The 19,297-nt window shown below is 38.6% G+C and overlaps 1 protein-coding gene across 1 annotated transcript in view; it reads left to right on the top strand.

Annotated features, from left to right (window-relative positions):
• The window catches only part of igsf9bb (immunoglobulin superfamily, member 9Bb), a 186,165-nt gene that overhangs the window by 151,911 nt on the left and 14,957 nt on the right, over positions 1–19,297 (top strand). The window contains 8 exon segments of the mRNA XM_052103778.1: positions 9–125; positions 282–432; positions 2,218–2,329; positions 8,445–8,620; positions 9,529–9,755; positions 10,328–10,412; positions 12,387–12,548; positions 13,396–13,441. Of these exon segments, the coding sequence (XP_051959738.1) occupies positions 9–125; positions 282–432; positions 2,218–2,329; positions 8,445–8,620; positions 9,529–9,755; positions 10,328–10,412; positions 12,387–12,548; positions 13,396–13,441 (1,076 nt within the window).

Here is a 19,297-nt window from a genome sequence, read left to right as displayed (position 1 = left end):
GCGGATAGGACCCACCAAAATTCCTGGTGGTTCCTGGAGGGGAGTACAGGCAGGAGGCTGGTCGAGAGCTGGTCATCCCCTGTGAGGCAGAAGGAGACCCATTCCCCAACATTACATGGAGAAAGGTAAGATGCATAAGAGTTTAGTCAATACTCTGTGGGTATCTGCATAACAAAGCCCAAATCTGTTCTCTGTTTGACCAGCAAAGATCAGATCTGAAAAGTAATATCAAACTTTGAGACTTTGAACTGCTTGCTAGACCTGCTTTGTTTTTGTTAAAGGTAGGGAAGCCCAGCAGAAGCAAGCACAATGTCTTACCGAGAGGCAGCTTACAGTTCAAATCTCTCAGCAAGGAGGACCATGGGGAGTGGGAGTGTGTCGCCTCCAATGCCGCCACGAGCATCACTGCCAGCACGCACCTCCTAGTAATTGGTAGGAGGTGTCAATGCAAGCAAAGCAACCCAATGAAGCACCAACATGACTCGAAAATGCTTTATTCTTCCATTTGTTTTCTTTTGGTTATATTAGATGCATTCAAGGGCGTAGATTTGGCTTGAAGTAGCCAAAGCGTGAAGAATAAAGCAAACCATGTTTCCATTGATCAACGTATAAATAATGGGTGCCTGTTTTGATTATTGGGGTGGGAGTCTATGCTCTTGGATGCAATAATTTCCATTAAAGGGATAGTTCACCCAAAAATAAAAATCCTGTCATCATTTACATGTTGTTCTTAACCCTTATTACGTTCTTTCTTCTGTGGACCACAAAAGGAGATGCCAAGCAGAATGACAGCCTCAGTTACCATTCACTTAAATTTTTTGGAAAAAATGCTGCTGTTGCTGCAAAAAAAAAAAAATGGAATGGTCACTAAGACTAACATACTGCCTAAAATCTTCTTTTATTTTCCACAAAGGAAAGTCATGAGTTTAGAACAACATTAGGATGAGTTGGTAGCATATGCAGCTGGAGGAAGACACTGCTATTTCAGTTCTTATATTGGACTTATTCTGATCAGTGTGGCAGCAATAAATCTGGACACTGCGAAATGAAAACTTTGTCATCTATCTGATTAGCAGCCAAACAGTAGTTGCTTAAACAAACTGCAAGTTTTGCCTGTCTGCTATTTAGCTATCTTCAATGAATTCTTCTCTAACAGCCCACTGTATAAAACAAAAGTCCTTTGATATTTTTTTTTGTAAGTATGTGCAAATCTACATATTTGAATAGTCAAAAAGTCGGTGGGTTGTCTGAATGACTAATTGTCTAGTCGTCTGAAGATAGGCCTGTATAATTAGGCTCATTTATTGTAAAATCATATCCACCACACTCAAAACGTGTTCTTATGTTCAAAAACAACTGAAACAGCAGAACACAATGGATTTGAGACACATTTTTAAAGTAATTTTTATTTGTATAGCGCTTCACACAATACATATCACTTCAAGGCCGCTTTACAGAATGTTATGTTGTAATGTCTGTAATGTCTTAAAGCAGTTTCATTGAAAAAACGTATCCATGCCTTAAAATTATTTGTCTTTAGGCCCCCAGTGAGCAAGCCAAAGTTGACTGTGGCAAGGAGGCCAAAAGTATTACATTTTGGTTAGTTTTTAAAAGTGGAACGCTTGAACTGGACTTGACACATTGTCTTAAAAACGAAACTCTTGTGGTGCAACACAAGGGCCAAAGACTTGATTTAAAAGAAAATAATTTAGAGACTTCTCATAGAGAGTGTGCCATGCACTGTCAGCATGCTAAAATCCTCTATGAGAATTTGCTGTTATAATTTCACCCACTTTAAAGCACTGCTGCTATATTTAGCTAAAACAGTGTCACTTATGACTATTCGACTACGCTGACTCATCACTAGTCTAGTGTCTGAGGAAGATTTACTGCTGTGAGTAGACCCAGATTTGTTCTTGCTTCTTAGAATGGAAGGATTTTTCAGACTCTAAAGTGTCTTGACAGGCTAACCGTTAGCTGTTAAATAAGAGATCAAATATAAATGATGCACTCTGTGTCTGTTTCTCAGTTTCTCAAATTGTTTGTGCATGTGCATCTGTTTTTGTATATGTGTTTGTGTTAAGATAATTTCTGTAATTGCTTTGACTGAGGGCTCTCTATGTGCAGACAACGCTTTAGGTGTGACAGTCTGTTAGATCTTGTTTAGGCTTTTATTATATGAAGTGTGTTATGATACAATCTGTCCTCCCTCCACAGGCACAAGCCCACATGCCCCTACCAACATCCACGTTTCGGCCTCGACGACCTCAGCCAATGTCTCGTGGGAATCAGGTTATGACGGCGGCTTTGAGCAGACATTCTCAGTCTGGTACGGCCATGTGTGAGTCATCCCAGCATGCTTTGCTTTCTGCTTCTTCTCCTAACTCTTTGACCTGAGCTCAGCTGCTGCTGCGAGGCTGCTACATCTGGGGGCAGGGGTGGTTTGGGGTATAACTTTTCTTCCCAGGGGTGTGATGCCCAGCAGGGCCCACCAATCTGTGACCATCAGATATAATTTTAATAATAATGCCAGTCAAGCTAAAACTCCAAAGACCCCATGAGATGGTATGTTGAGCAAACTTTTCTTTCCTGTTTTGACGTGTTATCGATTCAAACAGGAAGTTGTGGTTGGACATATACAATTTTTTAAATAGCCCTTTAGTTTGCGTAAGTGCCGTGAACCATGATTTGCTACTTGCTATTGCTAGTCAAAAGTAGATTGTATTAGGTAAAGCCCATCAATATTGTTGGTTTATTTCCAGAAAGAGAAAGACCACAGGCCCTATTTTAAGAGTGCTAGCACTAAGTGCTGCGCTATGCCATAAGTCATACACACAAAGTCAGTGGGCATGGCCAGGAAGTTTTGGTATTTTTGTGTGCTAAGACTAGGCGCACGTGGGTTTGGCAAAATGGCTCGCAAAGTGCTAATGGGCTTGGTCAAGTATTCTAAAGATCTTATCTAGCACCGTCTACAGGTATATCCTTTTATATAGTCCATGTTCCCTGTCATGCACCAGCGATATAAACCAAGACAGCACGTACATAAGACGTTGGTAGAGAAAATTGACTGTATTCAATGACTTAGAAGAAAAGAAATATACGTTACTATGCAATAAACCCACAGTTTGTGCACATACACCCACAGATAGAATAAACAGTCCCACCCATGCCCATTTGCACCTTGTGCTGGCATGAAAATTGCACTTTAGCCCCCTCACGAAAATTGGATAAGACGTTGTGCACAGTTGTAGTGCATTGTGCTGCACTTTGCGCACTCACAAAATATAGATTCCTAAATGTGTTTGTCAATTTTAGGAGTTCACTAGCATATACTGTATGACCTCAAATCTAACATACATACCACAAAACTATTTTTTATTGGGTTCTTTAAGGATAAATTATGGATGCAATATCATTGTCTGGACTTTTCATAGTGCAGATAATCATAAAATGCTTCACAGCTTCAGTAGATCAGCCTCTTTAACTGTAACTAGAACATTATCAATCGTTCTTCAAAAAGACTTGTTCATAACTTCCAGAACACTTCAGCACAGAAGTCTTGACCAAAGATAATCATTCCATGACTAGTCCTCAACCACTGTTTTCTTACTGTGTTTTATGTTTTTTCTCAGAGACATTAGCTAGCATGCTGGTCATGTTAAGCTGGCTCATAATTATAAAATTGGAATGGGATAATCAGACTGTAAAATTCCTTCATGGAGTCGTTATAAACCATGCTGCATACAAAGTACCTTATTAAGATATATAAAAATAATAATAAATAAAAAAAAAAACGTATTCATGTGATTTAGAAGAGACACCGTGTTCCTGAGCCTTGTGCTCCGTCAGTTGGAATATCATTGTAAAACCCACGTTTATGCTTAAGATATCAATTTAGACATTTGTAATATTTGGGGTTCATCAGAGAAAACAATCTTATACTGAGAAATAATAAAGCATCAAATTACGTTTGTACAGTTTAAAGGGCTAGTTTTTCCGTAAAATAACATTTTGTCATTTACCCACCCTCATGTTTTTTCTAAACCTCTATGACTTCTTTTCTTCCTTTAAATTAGTGAAGGTATGTACTAATATGAAGACTTCATCTTGTGCCTTCTTGCAGTTCAATGATAAACTGTTTTTGGTATTTGAACCATACACAGGGGCCAAAATTGCAAGTATCTACTGTAAGTGTTCACTGCATTTTAAAAGTTTGCATTCGTTTTTTACTTGTTTTGGTAAGATAACATCCAGGGTCTAATGAGGTCAAAGCGTGCATATCAGTCCTTGAATGGATCAATAATGGCAAATTCTCACCTCTTGCTTAATTAGCAGCATGTTCAGCGACTGGCTGTCATTTCATCTGCCTCTCTCTGTCATCTCTCTGCTGACCATACCAGCGCTTTTGCATCCCTGTGATTCTTCTGCCTCCCCAGTGCTGTCCTCTGCGATATTCAGCCGGAATATCGGCATTCTATAGCTCTCTGTGCTCCCGCCCCTATAGAATGACATATGCTTCGCAATAAAGTTTTGTTTGTTTGTTTGTTTAGGTGGTTACGAGCAAGAAGATCTCAACTGATTTCCCTTAAAGCTTAAGCTTAAATTTTATCCAACATTGAAAATTCTGTGATCATTTATTGACCTTCACGTTGTTCTAAACCTGTATGACTTTCTTTTTTCCATGGAACACAAAAGAAGATTTTAGGCAGAATGGTGACTAAGGCTAACTAAGGTATGTCTAAAGCTGCGTTCACACTGCCAGTGACACGCAGAGACAAAACGACCTCATCTCATTAATTTTCAATGACAGCTGGCGACTTCCGTGTGTGGCAACACAAGCGGCGGCGACCGTTGGCGACCAGATGTGGGCGTGCCAGCGACGTCACACGGTTTAGAAATGTATAACTTTATGCAAATTAAGAATGACTTTCGGGAGCGACAGCCAATATGAGAGAAAATGGTAGAGCTCACATGATCCTAATATTTTAATAATAATATTAATTTTAAAGAAACAGTGATGTTTAGACTCTCCATACACACCACTAGCAAACTAACCGCCAATCACTGGTGACATGCAGCGACAAAGTAGCTGTCAGTGTGAACGCAGCTTAACGTCTCCTTTTGTGTTCCATGGAAAAAAATCATTGAAATAACGTGAATAAAAGATGACAGGTTTTTCATTGTTGTGTGAACTTTCCCTTTAAATATGACAAAATTTCATTATTACCAAAATCAGAGATGATTTAAAGTTAACTATTATTATTTTTTTTATATTTTTTAATTGTTTTTGTGATGTCACACCAGGTAACAGATGGCAGCAGTGTTTTGTTTTGAGGTAACATGAATGGGTTTAGCCTCTAAAGACTCTTAGGAGACAAAATGTAGTACTTTTTGATCTATATATAGCCATGAAATATACCCTGAGAATTTTGAACCACATGCGGCTGTCATATGGAGAAAAGAGGAGAGGAAAGTGCATAGAAGGAGAGGAGAAAAGCAGAGTATCGACAGTTATGACAGCATGTGCCCAAGTTCAGATTTTCTGCTCAAATCTGAGTTTTATTTATTTTTTTGGCACTGTAGATACTTTTTAGTGGCTTCTGGTCACATCATCTCTGTGAAAATTGCTAACAAATCGAGTGGTTGTGATAGACTCCCTTTAACTTAAACTAGAGGTTTCAATAAGGCGTTACTCAATATATTTACACCTTACAAACATGCCACTGGCCGGTTTCGTTGTCCTCCATCTTTTTTATGCCAAGAGAAAATCAAACACACAAATATGATGAATGTCTGGTTAAATGTAAAAATAAAAGTGCAAAACATCTAAATTCTTTATAAGTAGGAAAGTAGCACAGATTACAATTGAAAATGTCAGATTTAAATAATGTGTGCATATGTGGACAGATTACTTATATTGCAGCTCAGAGTGGCAGGCTGGTAAAGAATTGTCTATATGCAGACTGTATTGAGCCCTAAATCAAATCCTTCAACTTATGTAGTAACACACAAGTATCACTCAAGACACCATGCCTTCTAGTGCTCAAGAACAATTTAATCCCCTCAGAGGTGTAACGAATGCAGGAGTGAAGGCAGACGAGGAGGTGCGGATCCAAAAGCAGGTTCTTTATTATAAATCAAAGTGAGGGCAAACAAACAGGAACAAAGAAATATCCATGAGGGGACAACAACATGAACATGAAAAACATCCACAGGCAGGAGAAACAACCATAACATTCACGTGCAACAACATTCAACGACAGACAAGGACTAAACCAAAAACCAGGATATAAATACAAAAACATGGGAAAAATGGGCCAATGAACAAACAGAACACAAACTAGGTGACAAGGTGATTAACAGAAACCAAAGGCAAATTAACAAGGGCAGGTGAAAACAATGAACAGTGAACACGAGGGAAAACAAGACTATGGAGGTACAAGGGTGACAAAAGTGAAAACTAAGGAATAACAAAAGTGACAAAATTACAAACAAAGGGCAACAGTGAGACAAGACAGGGTAACCGTTACAAGAGGATAGGCAAGATTTCTCCCTGTGACTTCCACAAGTCGACAGATAAACATTATCCACTAGCCACAGGTGCCTGAGTGTTCGGAGGCCTTTGCAAAGAGCTGACTAAAGGTGTCATTTGAAATGTTAGCCAGTGTGACTCATGCTTTAAAGGTTGTGAATAAATGGCCTTTAAAGGTGCCCCCTGTGAGATTAAACAACAACTAGTCAGCCTCATTGACGTAGATACTTAGGGCATGTTCCTGCTACTTCCTGTGCAATGCAGAAGAGGTGCTGGGCGACTGCTGAGACTGTGAATAACGCACAGTCTCAAGAGCCTATGAACTCGTATCCATTAAGGGCACAGAGGAAGTGATCAATTATACCTAAGGCAAGGCAAGGCAAGTTTATTGATATAGCATATTTCATACTGTGGTATGAGGTATCAAAGTGCTTTACATGGAAATTATGAAGAAAATTAAAGATAATAGCTCGTTTGAAATCACTGAGTTCGGGGTGCCCCTTCAGTGGAAATGCTGAACAGGTGCCCAAGGGATACGAAATCCTGCATACCTACAATGCAGGGTTTAAACTGAGGTGGAACAGCGTATCTAGCTCCATGCTCCACAAGTAGAGTAGTTAAGCTGCAAGTACATTGTTACAGTGCATTCAAGGTATTCATCTTATCAGTTTGTGTGGTTTCTGGGAATCAAACCCATAACCTTGGTGTTTCTAGCACTGTGTTGTACTAGTAGGGTAGTTGAGCAACAAGAATACTGTACTTGCAGTGCATTCAAGGTATACATATTTTCAGTTTGTGTTTTCCTGTGCATCGAACCCATAACCTTGGCATTGCTAGTTCCATGCTTTACTAGTAAAGTAGTTGAGCAATGAGAACACTGTACTTGCGTTGCATTCAGGGTTCACATTTGATCCGTTTGTGAGTTTCCTAGGAATCAAACCCATAACCTATGCATTATTAGTGAAATATTCTACTAGTTGAACAGTTTTGCTACAAGAACACTGTACTTACAGTGCATTCAGGGTGTACATATTATGAGTTTGAGTGTTCCCTGGAAATCGAACCCATGACTTTGGTGTTCTTAGCGTGGTGTTCTACTAGTTGAATCTCCTTCACTGGACTGGTAAAACAAGTCACGTCAGCTTTGCCTGACATTTTTTTAAGCAATCGCTTCTATAGTAATTACTTAAAATGTTGTTCATTTGAGGTCTTCACACTAGCACAATGTGCTGATTTTAACTTCTGGGGATGAGCACAGAGTCTCTTTTCTCAGATCAATATGATCTATAGAAAATTATGTTATTGTATGCCACAGGCAGTAGTATATCAGAGCATGCTGGCTGTTAATTCACAGTGAGTTATGTCCCCCATGGCACTCCGTCCTATCACATACACAATCAGCACAATCTCCACAAGCCTTTCACCTGGAAATACACCTCTGCTTACATAACATTTGCTGTAACTCAGTGGATTATGAGACACTGGGCTCATGCCCATCCTATTTCATGCTAGTTTACTTATTCTGGCAGCTCTTTATAAGAGCATGCACACATTCACATTTATATTTATTCATTTAAAATGAAGAGAGAAAGGCTAAGCTTTACAAAGGGAATGGGAAAAGGGCTATAGTTGTACAAGGCACACTGTAAATGAAGATCTTTTTGTTGGGATTGGCAGTTGAAAACACAATTGCACACTGCTCTGGTTCAACTGGAAAATCGGAAGACAGTTCTATATTATTAGATATCACCGAGCACTCACGCTGAGCCAAACAAGCTGTCTTTTTTTGTCTAGCTGTGGGCAGTGCTCTCATCAGTATTTTGAGCAACATGGTAATCACTATTGGAGTGTTTGCGTGTGTATTTGTGCAGTCCTGAGCTTTTTCCATCTGTGCATGTGACTCCTCCTGCAGGGTGAAGAGGGAGCTGTTAGGACCACATGACTGGCTGTCCATGCCTGTGCCCAGCAGGCAGCACTGGCTCCTGGTGCAGGGCCTGGAGCCCGAGACGGCCTACCAATTCAGTGTCCTGGCCCAGAACAAGCTGGGAACGGGCCCTTTCAGTGAGGTCGTCACTGTGAACACACAAGGTTGGCTACCAATGTGATCCATAATAAATTACAAGTTAATTTCAGCACTTAATGCCTTATACAGTTGTAGCAGGGCGGAGGGCGTGGCTGGGTCATGATCCTACACACCCGGTCCCGTATTAGGCTAATCAAGCCTCTTGAGAGGGATAAAGGTCGACTGCAGAGGATCGTGCGGGAGAGAGAGATCGTTAACGGACATGTCCATCATGTGTGTGTTTGTCCTTTGTTTCAGTTTATTATTAAAATATTATTTATGTTGTAAAGCCGGTTCTCGCCTCCGCCCTGCCACAACAGTATAATCCTTTTCCACCAGTGAACTCTTCCCCTCATCAAAATGAGCAGACAAAAGGACTCAGGCAACAGGAAGCTGTGCAGTTCTGAAAGTTTATTGTAACAAATTCTTTGGTGGTCTTTGGTTTCATGAAATTTTATGTGGAACAAAACAACATTATTAACCAGTTACCAGTATTTAAAATTTTTATTTTCACTCTGGAACAATTTAAAGGTATTTTGTTTTTGTTTTCAAGTTCCTTGAACTGTTTCTAATCTTTGCCATAGCATCAAAGTCACTGGGGTGTTATTATGTCTGCACCATTAAAGTTTTAAGATCAACAAAAGCACTCGCTAGACTCATGTTACAGTACGTCCACACTTTTGGTATATTTTGGTCTTCCTGGAGTTTTTGTCCAATGAAAACTGAGCTTTTCAAAAACACTTTCCCAAGTGGATAAATCTGAAAATTATGTGTTTGCATTGTTGTGTGGACAGAGAAAACAGAGATATCTGAAAACGATAACGTATTTGTTATCATGTGATGCACTCATGTGATCCATTCATCCAAAAACAATCAAGATGGCAGCACATGTTACGTGGGGATTGACTCTAAATTGTAGTTCTCTTCTCTTCAGTATTTCCTATAAGTACCCCAGAACCACTGGTGCTGCTTACCCCACCACGGTGCCTCACAGCCAACCGGACACAGCAGGGAGTCCTACTTACATGGATCCCTCCAGCCAATCACACGTCGCCAATTGATCATTACATCATGGAGTTCCGCCTAGGGGAGAGGTGGGATGTCCTTGATGATGCAATCCCTGCTGGAGAGACTGATCTTTTGGCTAGAGACCTGCTTCAGGTATGCCTGTAATTAATGATATTAATAGATTATTTAAAAGTTGACATCAAGTTTATGTTTACTTTCCTACAGGTGAAAAAGTGCATAGTGTGAGAGCTATAACTAATAAAATTATTCTAATTCTCATTCTGTAGAGTAATATATATATATATATATATATATATATATATATATATATATATATATATATATATATATTTCAACTCAAGTCTTTGAGTTGGCAAAAACAAAGGAGAACTTGTGACCCTGAAAAAGCATTTATTATTCACATTTGCTGAAGTGTGAAAAATTGAAAATTTCCCTCCAGGTTGTTTAGTTGAGTTTGAAAGGATATGCAGATTTATCTGTCTCTGTGGGTTATGGTGGCTTTGAATTACGAGGAACGTTTTGGGATGTTTTGCAACAAACAAATAGCTTACTTATAGTTGTCTATCCAGTATCTATTAACCAGGGTTAGAATGAAGTATTTTAACGTAAAATATACCACACGTCAACTTTTACATGCTGATTGTTTGATTTTCTAGTGGCTAGTGACTGCGAATGTGTTTACATGTCTATGCCTGTTTCCACAGGAGGCCTGGTATGAGTTCAGAGTGATGGCCGTTATGGAAGACCTCATCAGTGAGCCCAGTAATGTAGTGGGTGTCTCTAGCACAGGTCAGTGTTAAACAGCCATGTAATAAATGACTGCTCAATACTTGCTCAAACTGAGGATGTTTATTGTACACATTTAATATAGTTACTGTTCTGTGGGCTTCAACTTACTACACATAATAATAATAAATGGTTTATTTTCAATGTATAGGTCACTGACAAACATTGATTAAATGAGATGATGCAGGATTTAAATGGTTTTGATTAGGTTCTGCTGCCATCTGTTGAATATAATGTGAATTACTCCTAACAAGGCCAAATGTCAAGGTCTGCTTAGATTAGATGGTAAGCGAGCAATCAGTTCTTGTAGTCAACGTATTGAATGCAGGAGTAAAAGACCTGAGTGACTTTGACAAGGGCCAAATTGTTATGGCCAGATAACTGGGTCATTGCATCTCTGAAATGGCATGGCTTGTAGGCTGCTCCTGGTCAGCAGTGGTGAGCACCTACCGACAGTGGTCTGATGAGGGACAAACCACAAACCGGCAATATGGTGTTGGGCGCCCAAGGTTCATCGATGTGCGAGGACAACGGAGGCTATCCCGTCTGCCCCGAACCGACAGAAGGTCTACTGTGGCACAAGTCACAGAAAATTATGGTTATTGGAGGAATGTGTCACAACACACAGTGTATCGCACCCTTCTGCGTATGGTGCTGCGTAGCTACAGACCAGTCAGAGTGCCCATGATGACTCCTGTCCACCGTCGAAAGCTGCTACATTTCCCATGCGATCGTTGGAACTGGACCTTGGAGCAGTGGAAAAAGGTTGCCTAGTCCATTGAGTCTTATTTTCCTTTACATCACGTGGATGGCCGTGTATGTGTGCACCATTTACCTGGGGAAGTGATGGCACTAAGAGAAGACATCAAGCTGGTGGAGGGAGTGTGATTTTCTGGTCAATGTTCTGCTGGGAAACCCTGGGTATGGCTGTTCGTGTGGATGTCAATTTGACACGTGCCACCTACCTAAACATTGTTGCAGATCAGGTACACCCCTTCATGGCAAAGGTATTCCCTGAATGCAGTGGCCTCTTTCAGCAGGATAATGTGCCTTGCCACACTGGACACATTGTTCAGGAATGGTTTGAGGAACATGATGAAGAGCTCAAGGTGTTGCCCTGGCCTCAGAAGTCTCCAGATCTCAATCCGCTGGAGCATCTGTGGGAGGTCTGGACCAACAAGTTTAATCCACGGCAGCTCCACCTCCCAACTTACAGGACTTGAAGGATCTTCTGCTAATGTCTTGGTGCCAGATACCACAGGATACCTTCAGGGGTCTTATAGAGTCCATATCTCAGCGAGTCAGTGCTGTTATGGTGGCATGTAGAGGATCAAATCATATTAGGCAGGAGGTCATAATGTTATGGCTCATCAGTGTAAATTGTTTTCCTGTCATGAAAATTGTATATTTAAAAAAAAAAAAAGTCTTGTAACATTCTATAGAATAAATATTTATACTGTATATATTTTAGTTATAATGAGCTTTAAAAACATGCATTGGTTATAAATTGCTCTTTGTGCGTAATCGCTTTAAAATGTTTTTAGAATCCTAAATGCATAAATAAATGAATTCATTAGTCAAAATGTGTGGGAACCCCTCTGTTAATGCTCTTCAGGATTGCCAATCAGCCCTTAAAATGTGTTAATTTACTAATGTTTTAGTAAGCCCACTAAACAGATCCAGTGCAATCAGAATCCAATCACTGAATGATGTAAACATGATGCTGGCATGTAATACTTTGTTTTCATTTCTCAAAGCACCCCACTTTTTTTGAATTTCTTTATTCGGGTTCATTCCACAAACGAATATTCCAGAGCCAGTTTTTCAGACCTTTCCTCTTAGCGACTAAATCTTACAGAATCAGTTCTAGTTTAAGTAGTTACATTGTTTTAATTGTTAAAGCAGCCTGATTTGGACATACAAATAATGAAAGAGCTTCTGTGTGTGCTGTAAGACGAGCTTGTTTGTATCTTCCAGACTACTTTCCACCGCCTGAGGTGGCGGACGAAGGTCTGGCTCGGCCGGTGGTGGCAGGCATTGTGGCCACCATCTGTTTCCTGGCAGCAGCAATCCTCTTCAGCACGCTAGCAGCATGCTTCGTCAACAAACAGAGACGGCGCAAGCTCAAGAGGAGACGAGGTCAGTGGTGCAATCACAGGCCTTCTGTATCTCATCCAAATCCAATATACCTCCCTTGACTTCTCTGTTGAGACACTACATGGCCATAAGTATGTGCACATCCCCTTCTAATAAATGGGTTCTACACGCATAACTAACAGGTGCATAAAATCAAGCATACAGCCCTTCAATGTCCTTAGAGTCTCCTTACAATGTCCCTGTGTAAAAAGTGAGGTCCTTAAAGAAATGGTTTATTGAGATAGGTGTGGAAAAACCCTATTCGACACCTTAGGGATGATTGTTGATTTTTCCAATATATAATAGACAATACTCTACTGTATACAGTACACAATAGAAATATAAAATAATACAATATGTGACAGTACACATACAGGGTGTGTAATGGTGCTCGGTATAAGTGAAATTTAATTAGGCAGTGTGCAATTTCAATAAGCAGAAGAAAAATAGGACAGAGAGAATCAAGTGGTAATAACTTATGAGCAATAGATGAAAAGAAGTCCATTGCATAATGAAAATATGCCATACAGTAATAAGTAAATGTGAGTGCTTTTGTAGAGTAAAACTTGTCTGCAAGCCCATGTGAACCATCAGTTTGTCTGTTGAGGATCTTATTGGAGGCATTTGTACATTAAATAAGTGTAGTCTTTAACATCTTTTAATTCCAAGGATTGTTACCTGTCAAACAGTGGAAATACACCCACCAATCTCTGTAAAATGAGTAATCACGATCGAGTTGAAAGGTCATAGAAAAGTCTATATCTAAATTAATTGGTCAGAAAGTATGGAAACCATATTTTTGTCTTAAATGTCTAATCAATTTTATTCTTTACTGTTTTCTCTTTGATAGATCCCCCTCTGTCCATAACACACTGCAGGAAAAGCGTAGCAACTCCGTAAGTTATCTCTTTTAACAACTTCATCCTTTACTACAGTTCATTCAAATACAGAGAGTGGAGCGTATGCTATATAAATCAAGGTGTTCGACATTCACGCCCTCTCGTTTAATGCTCCAAATATAAAGCTAATTAATTACAGCTCAGTGATAGGTCAATAATTAATTAATATCGAGTCAAAGTTTATTTAATCAAACAACAGTTTCTTAATTTTCCATTAGTTATTTTGGAACGCTAAATACTTCTCTCATATGTTTGCCTTAACCTTCAATGTTGTTGCAATTAATTGCCGTATTGGTTTAATTCAAATCTTATTGTAAGCCTGGCCTTGCCTGGAGGGATGAGTCAAGATTTTGTATTTAAAGGGATAGTTCGACCAAATATTTTAATTCACTCATCATTTACTCACCCACATGCCATCCCAGATGTGTATGACCCTTTTTCTTCTACAGAACACAAACAAAGATTTTTAGATCTTTATATCTCATCTCTGTTGAATATCTCATCTCTGTTGGTTTTTACAATGCAAGTGAATGGTGACCAGACATTTTGAAGCTCCAAAAATTACAAAGTAATTATAGAAGTAATCCACAAGACTCCAGTAGTTTAATCCATATCTTCAGAAGTGATATAAGTGTGGGTGAGACACAGATCAATATTCAAGTCCTTTTTTATTATAAATCTCCACTTTCACTTTGACATTATTTCATGTTTTGAAAGTGAAAGTGGAGATTTATGGTAAAAAGGACTAAAATATTGATCTGTTTCTCACTCACACTTATCATATCGATTCTGAAGATATGGATTAAACCACTGGAGTCTTGTAGATTACTTTTATGTGTTCTTTATTTGGAGCTTCCAAGATCTGGTCACCATTCACTTGCATTGTGAGTACCTACAGAGCTGAGATATTCTTCTAAACATCATTGTGTTATGCAGAAGAAAGAGAGTCATACACATTTAAGATGGCATGAGGGTGATTAAATGATGACTGCATTTTCATTTTTGGGTGAACTATCCCTTTAAAGAGGGTTATGTCAAAACGTTTTGGGCTAGTATATACCACAGATTTATCATCATTATTATCTGATTAGGCTTTAGAATTCAAAATATATATAAAAATATATATATATATATATATATATAATATTTTAATTAAATCAGTGTTTCATTTTTCATGCTTTTATTTTTCTAGTGATCTAAGCCGGTTTCAAATTTAGGGTACCTGCACATAAGTGTAACTTTGCAACAGGTTGTGCACTACCTGCCAGGCCACCAGGCAGCATTTTCATTGGTGCCTCACAGCATGCATTTATGGGGTTTGATGCTAAGTTTATCTCCATTTTCCTGTACCTGATATTATGGCTGTTAATGGGCAATGTCAGACAAAATAGTTTGCTGGGAGATTGAGATAATCCTTGGTGACAAAAAAGGCTGTTCATGTATCTGTGTTTTTATTTGTTCGGTATGTCCTTTGTATGCAGTTGAATGGAATTTGATGTTTACCTGTAGTACATGTGTGAATGTTCATGGATGTGATGACACATGCAAGCATTTTGCTGACCAATGCCACTTCCACACTATTGTGTTTTTAATAGATAATCCATTGATTTATCTAATTTTTACAGTGTTTTCTGCCACTGTAAAACTATAACATTATATAGAGTTTTCTATCGAAAATATACGAGTGTGGACATATGCTAAATTTCAGCTTTGGATGATCACCTGACTGCTGGGTTGTTAATAAGAATGTCCCCCAGTAAGTCGAGTAGAATTGGATTGAAGTCTGTCCTCCTAGAATTCCATCTCTGGACAGGATGGTGCAGACACTGTCAGAGTGTCAGGGATTTCAAAGTGGCCCTTTGATTAAACCTGCTACGTGTGAGTTACCATGGCAACAAGCAGAATGAAGAACACTTTTAAAACAGATTGCTTGTTTAAGCATTTTAAATGATATATACTGGTCTATAAATGAAATGCATTAGGAAATAAGGACAGAGTTCTTATGATATGGGACATTTTCATCACAACTAAATGAGCATAAAGTTCACTGGGTAGAACAATAATAATAATAATGTAACTCCCACATTCAACGTCAGTTCATACATAGGCAATGGGTCTTGCTCATCTCTAAAGTTTATTGTAGTCCAAACATAGAGTAACTCTTAATGTGTTGTATGAAGATGTTTATTGATCAATAATGGAAACCACTTTGTCCAAATGCCTTAATAACAGCAACATCTAGTGAATTTGTACCATGGTAAATGTGCACTCTGTGTGTTGCCTACTAAGGATTCACCATTCTTCACATTGATTTGAAATATTTTTTGGTTTTACCTTGTATTTACAATGGTGTGCTAATGTGCTGCTACACAGCTTTGAGTTTCTTTCCACCAATATTTTAATTATTATTACAAACAGCATATTGTCTTTTTCAGTTTTTCATTGCTAATTTCCTTATTAATCTCCACTTATTTGTTTATCTTTCTTTCCTAGTGCTAGTAACATTGGTGACTTGATATTGGTATTTATTTGGATATTATTTATCTATTGAATAGTTGCATATTATTTATCTAGTGTAATGTGTAGTTTCCACAAGCATTATCATATCACAGTATTGTATAGTGCTTTAAAGACCCCATGAAATCCATGTGTCTTATAGTCCATGTCTATTAGCTGTGAGGCCATCTATATGCAAGTGTTGAAAAAACTAGCTTTTAGCCGATACATATATGTCACGATTTGTCAGAGACAATGGATGTACATGCAGGCTTTTAATGAAGGTGATGAAGCTTATAAAAAACAATGTGTAACCCAACAATATCATAAACACATTGACTATGCTCTAAGGAACACACAAGATAATATACCAGGTAATTTAAGAACTCACCAAGTATGAGCAAAACTAGAGGGTATATATACAAACTGGTGCTTGATGAGTGAATAGGGAACAGGTGAGGAAGATGGGGAACAGATGTTGGCTGTGATGAGGGCAGTGCAAAATGGGAAATGTATTTTGGGGCAAACTAATGACAGAAGACAAAAATCATATCAAAATAAGTGTCCTTTTGAACAACTGTGACTAACTGTGACTAACTGTGACAATATTTAGATACAAAATATATAGCCGTTCTCTTTTGGGATAGTGGACCAGACATATTGATCTTGGACTCACTCAAATTGTCCAATCAAAGGTTCTCTAAAATGAGAATTGACACTTTCCCACTTTAGGAACTAAAACATGTTTTAGAAACAAGCTCAGAAACTGAGAGAGATTGCCTGTGGGATTATCTTTATTTGTTGCAGCACTCGTCAGAAGTAACATCTCTTCAAAATCGCCAGGATGTAAGTTTAAGCACTTCTCAGCAGCATATTTCCAAGTAAATGTGTGCGTAGTGCTTATATGTATGTGTGTTCACATGTGTAAAGAGAGGGGGAGCATGAGGGAGTTTCCAACAGATATTTCAGATAATATAGAAACTGTTGTGTGTGTGTGTGCGTGTGTGTGCATGTGCGCTCGTGTGGGTGAGATGAGAGAGAAAGAACGAGAGGGACCCCAAGGATGCTTTTCAATTGAAATTAATTTAGGATATTACAGATATTATTTGTCATTCTTATCTGATGTACTTAACAATGTCTTTGTTTTAATTGGTTGTTTTATTGTGGTCTTTGAAAGAACTGAAATAATTTGGCAAAGTGATATGGAACTGTTATGCGGTCAAGACCTGGAACTACTTTACTTGAAATATAATTGCACACCGTATCACCTAATCTGTCAACCAATCAGAATCAAGCATTCAATAGACCCATGGTATAATTCATATTAAACATTCACTAGAATATATAAAAGTATAAAATACACGTGAAAAAATTGGCAATGTTGAAAGCATCCATTTGTACTGTAATGCATCCATTTCTACCTAGCATTTGTAACAGATCAACAACAGATGAGGGGCATTTTCAGACTTTTCAGAAACTTGTATTTTTGCAGTTCCATTCGGTTTGCGCCGAAATTACACACTTCAGCTTTAAAGGGACATTGATGTAAATTTGTTTTCCCAACAAAGATTTTTGTGGGCTAATGCTTTGCAAAGTGATATAAGCTGTTTTTTTTCTAAATTTAAACATTGCTAGGACTCTTATTATGAAAATAAGCCACAAAGATCTACTGGTATACCAAAACAAGGAGCCTGTGGAGCAAAGCAACACAGCTGGCCACGACACCCATGGATGTGCAACAGATTAACCGTGCAATGTTATAAACGGCAAATGTCCAGTGCCCTCAATAATTACAGTTTCTTATGTCCTTGACTCCTTTAGCTTTAACATCTTTTTTAATTCTCTCATTTCTGTCTGTCCATGTCACTGTTTTTTTTTCTTTCTCCTATGTTGGTTAAATGGAACGTAGCATCATTGATGGCCAACATGAACTCTCCCCTCCCCGCCCCTCCCGTCTCGTTTGTGTTTCCTGCCTTAGGAGTCCTCTAACACCACTGCCTGGCATTGAACCCTACTGGGAAGGGCAGGAGAGGAGCACCTACAGGCCTCCGCCCTCCAGTCCTCTGTGAGTGCCTGCACCTTGTTCAGCAGTGTGCACTGCCATTCGTCGCATGCATCTCATGTGCGCTGCTGGGCACGGTTATTTTTGCAGGCTGTTTGCCACCTTGACATCTTGCCTGACTCATACTTTTGCCTAGGCAAACTAAAATTAAAGGAATATTCCCATTTGTTATCAACTTACAGTCTGTTTCAGCGATGTTTAAACACATGTCCCTGTCATGTTTACAGTATGCATTTATAGTGGAAGCCTACCAAGCAAGCATACAAGGCAAAAATGCGAAGCTTGTATTTTTATTTTTTGCACTAACATGAATTATTTAAAGGATAGTTCTCCCAAAAATGAAAATTCTATCATCATTTACTCACCTTCATGCCATCCCAGATATGTATGACTTTCTTTCTTTTACTAAACACAACCTTAGATTTATAGAAGAATATTTCAGCCTTGTAGAATACAATGCAAATGAATGGGGTCCAAAACTTTCAAGCTCTAATCTGTTTCTCAGATCTGTTTCTCATCCACATCTATCATATCACTTCTGAAGATATTGATTTATCCTTTCCATGACCCTTGCACTTATCAGGTGAGAGATTGAATATAACATTTGCGGTCAGGATTGGTAAACCATTTTTTTCACACTAGTCTCATGCTAACATGTCTAATGTTTAGGGTTATTGTTTTTCTTCAGAATAGTGTGACAGTTGCTTATGTTACATTTATTCTTACTGCTGCCTGTTTGCCTGGTAGGCTACTCTTGTACGTTTATTTATTGCAAATGTTCTCAGAATTATTTTCTGAGGTAATTCACAACATACTAAACATGCAGTCCATAGACTTTTGGTTGAAAATAATCTGGAATATACCTTTAATTTAATGCATTCGTCCCCCCCTCCCCCCGATATGTCCACCAGAGGGTGACACAGCACCTTTGATTTGATAATGAGGTAGGGAATTTAAAATCGATGGGACCAAGTGTGGTCACAAAACCTTGTCAAGTTTGCAGGAAAGATTTTCATAACACTTACTTTTAATTGTATACACAATCAAGCAATCAGATTAACATTAAATCATTTTTAGTTATACAGACACATTTTAGTATCAAACATAATGCGATAGTTCACCCGAAAATGAAAATTCCCTCATCATTTACTCACACTCATGCCATCCTAGATGTGAATGACTTTCTTTTTTTAGCAGAGCACAAGCTAAGATTTTTATGAAGAAGCTCTGTAGGTCCATACAATACAAGTGAATGGTAATCAGACTTTGTGTTAGCTCCAAAAATCACAAAGGAA

Source organism: Xyrauchen texanus, chromosome 34 (assembly GCF_025860055.1).
Source record: "Xyrauchen texanus isolate HMW12.3.18 chromosome 34, RBS_HiC_50CHRs, whole genome shotgun sequence".
Taxonomy (NCBI): Eukaryota; Metazoa; Chordata; class Actinopteri; order Cypriniformes; family Catostomidae; genus Xyrauchen; species Xyrauchen texanus.
This window is presented reverse-complemented; position numbering and strand designations above follow the sequence as displayed.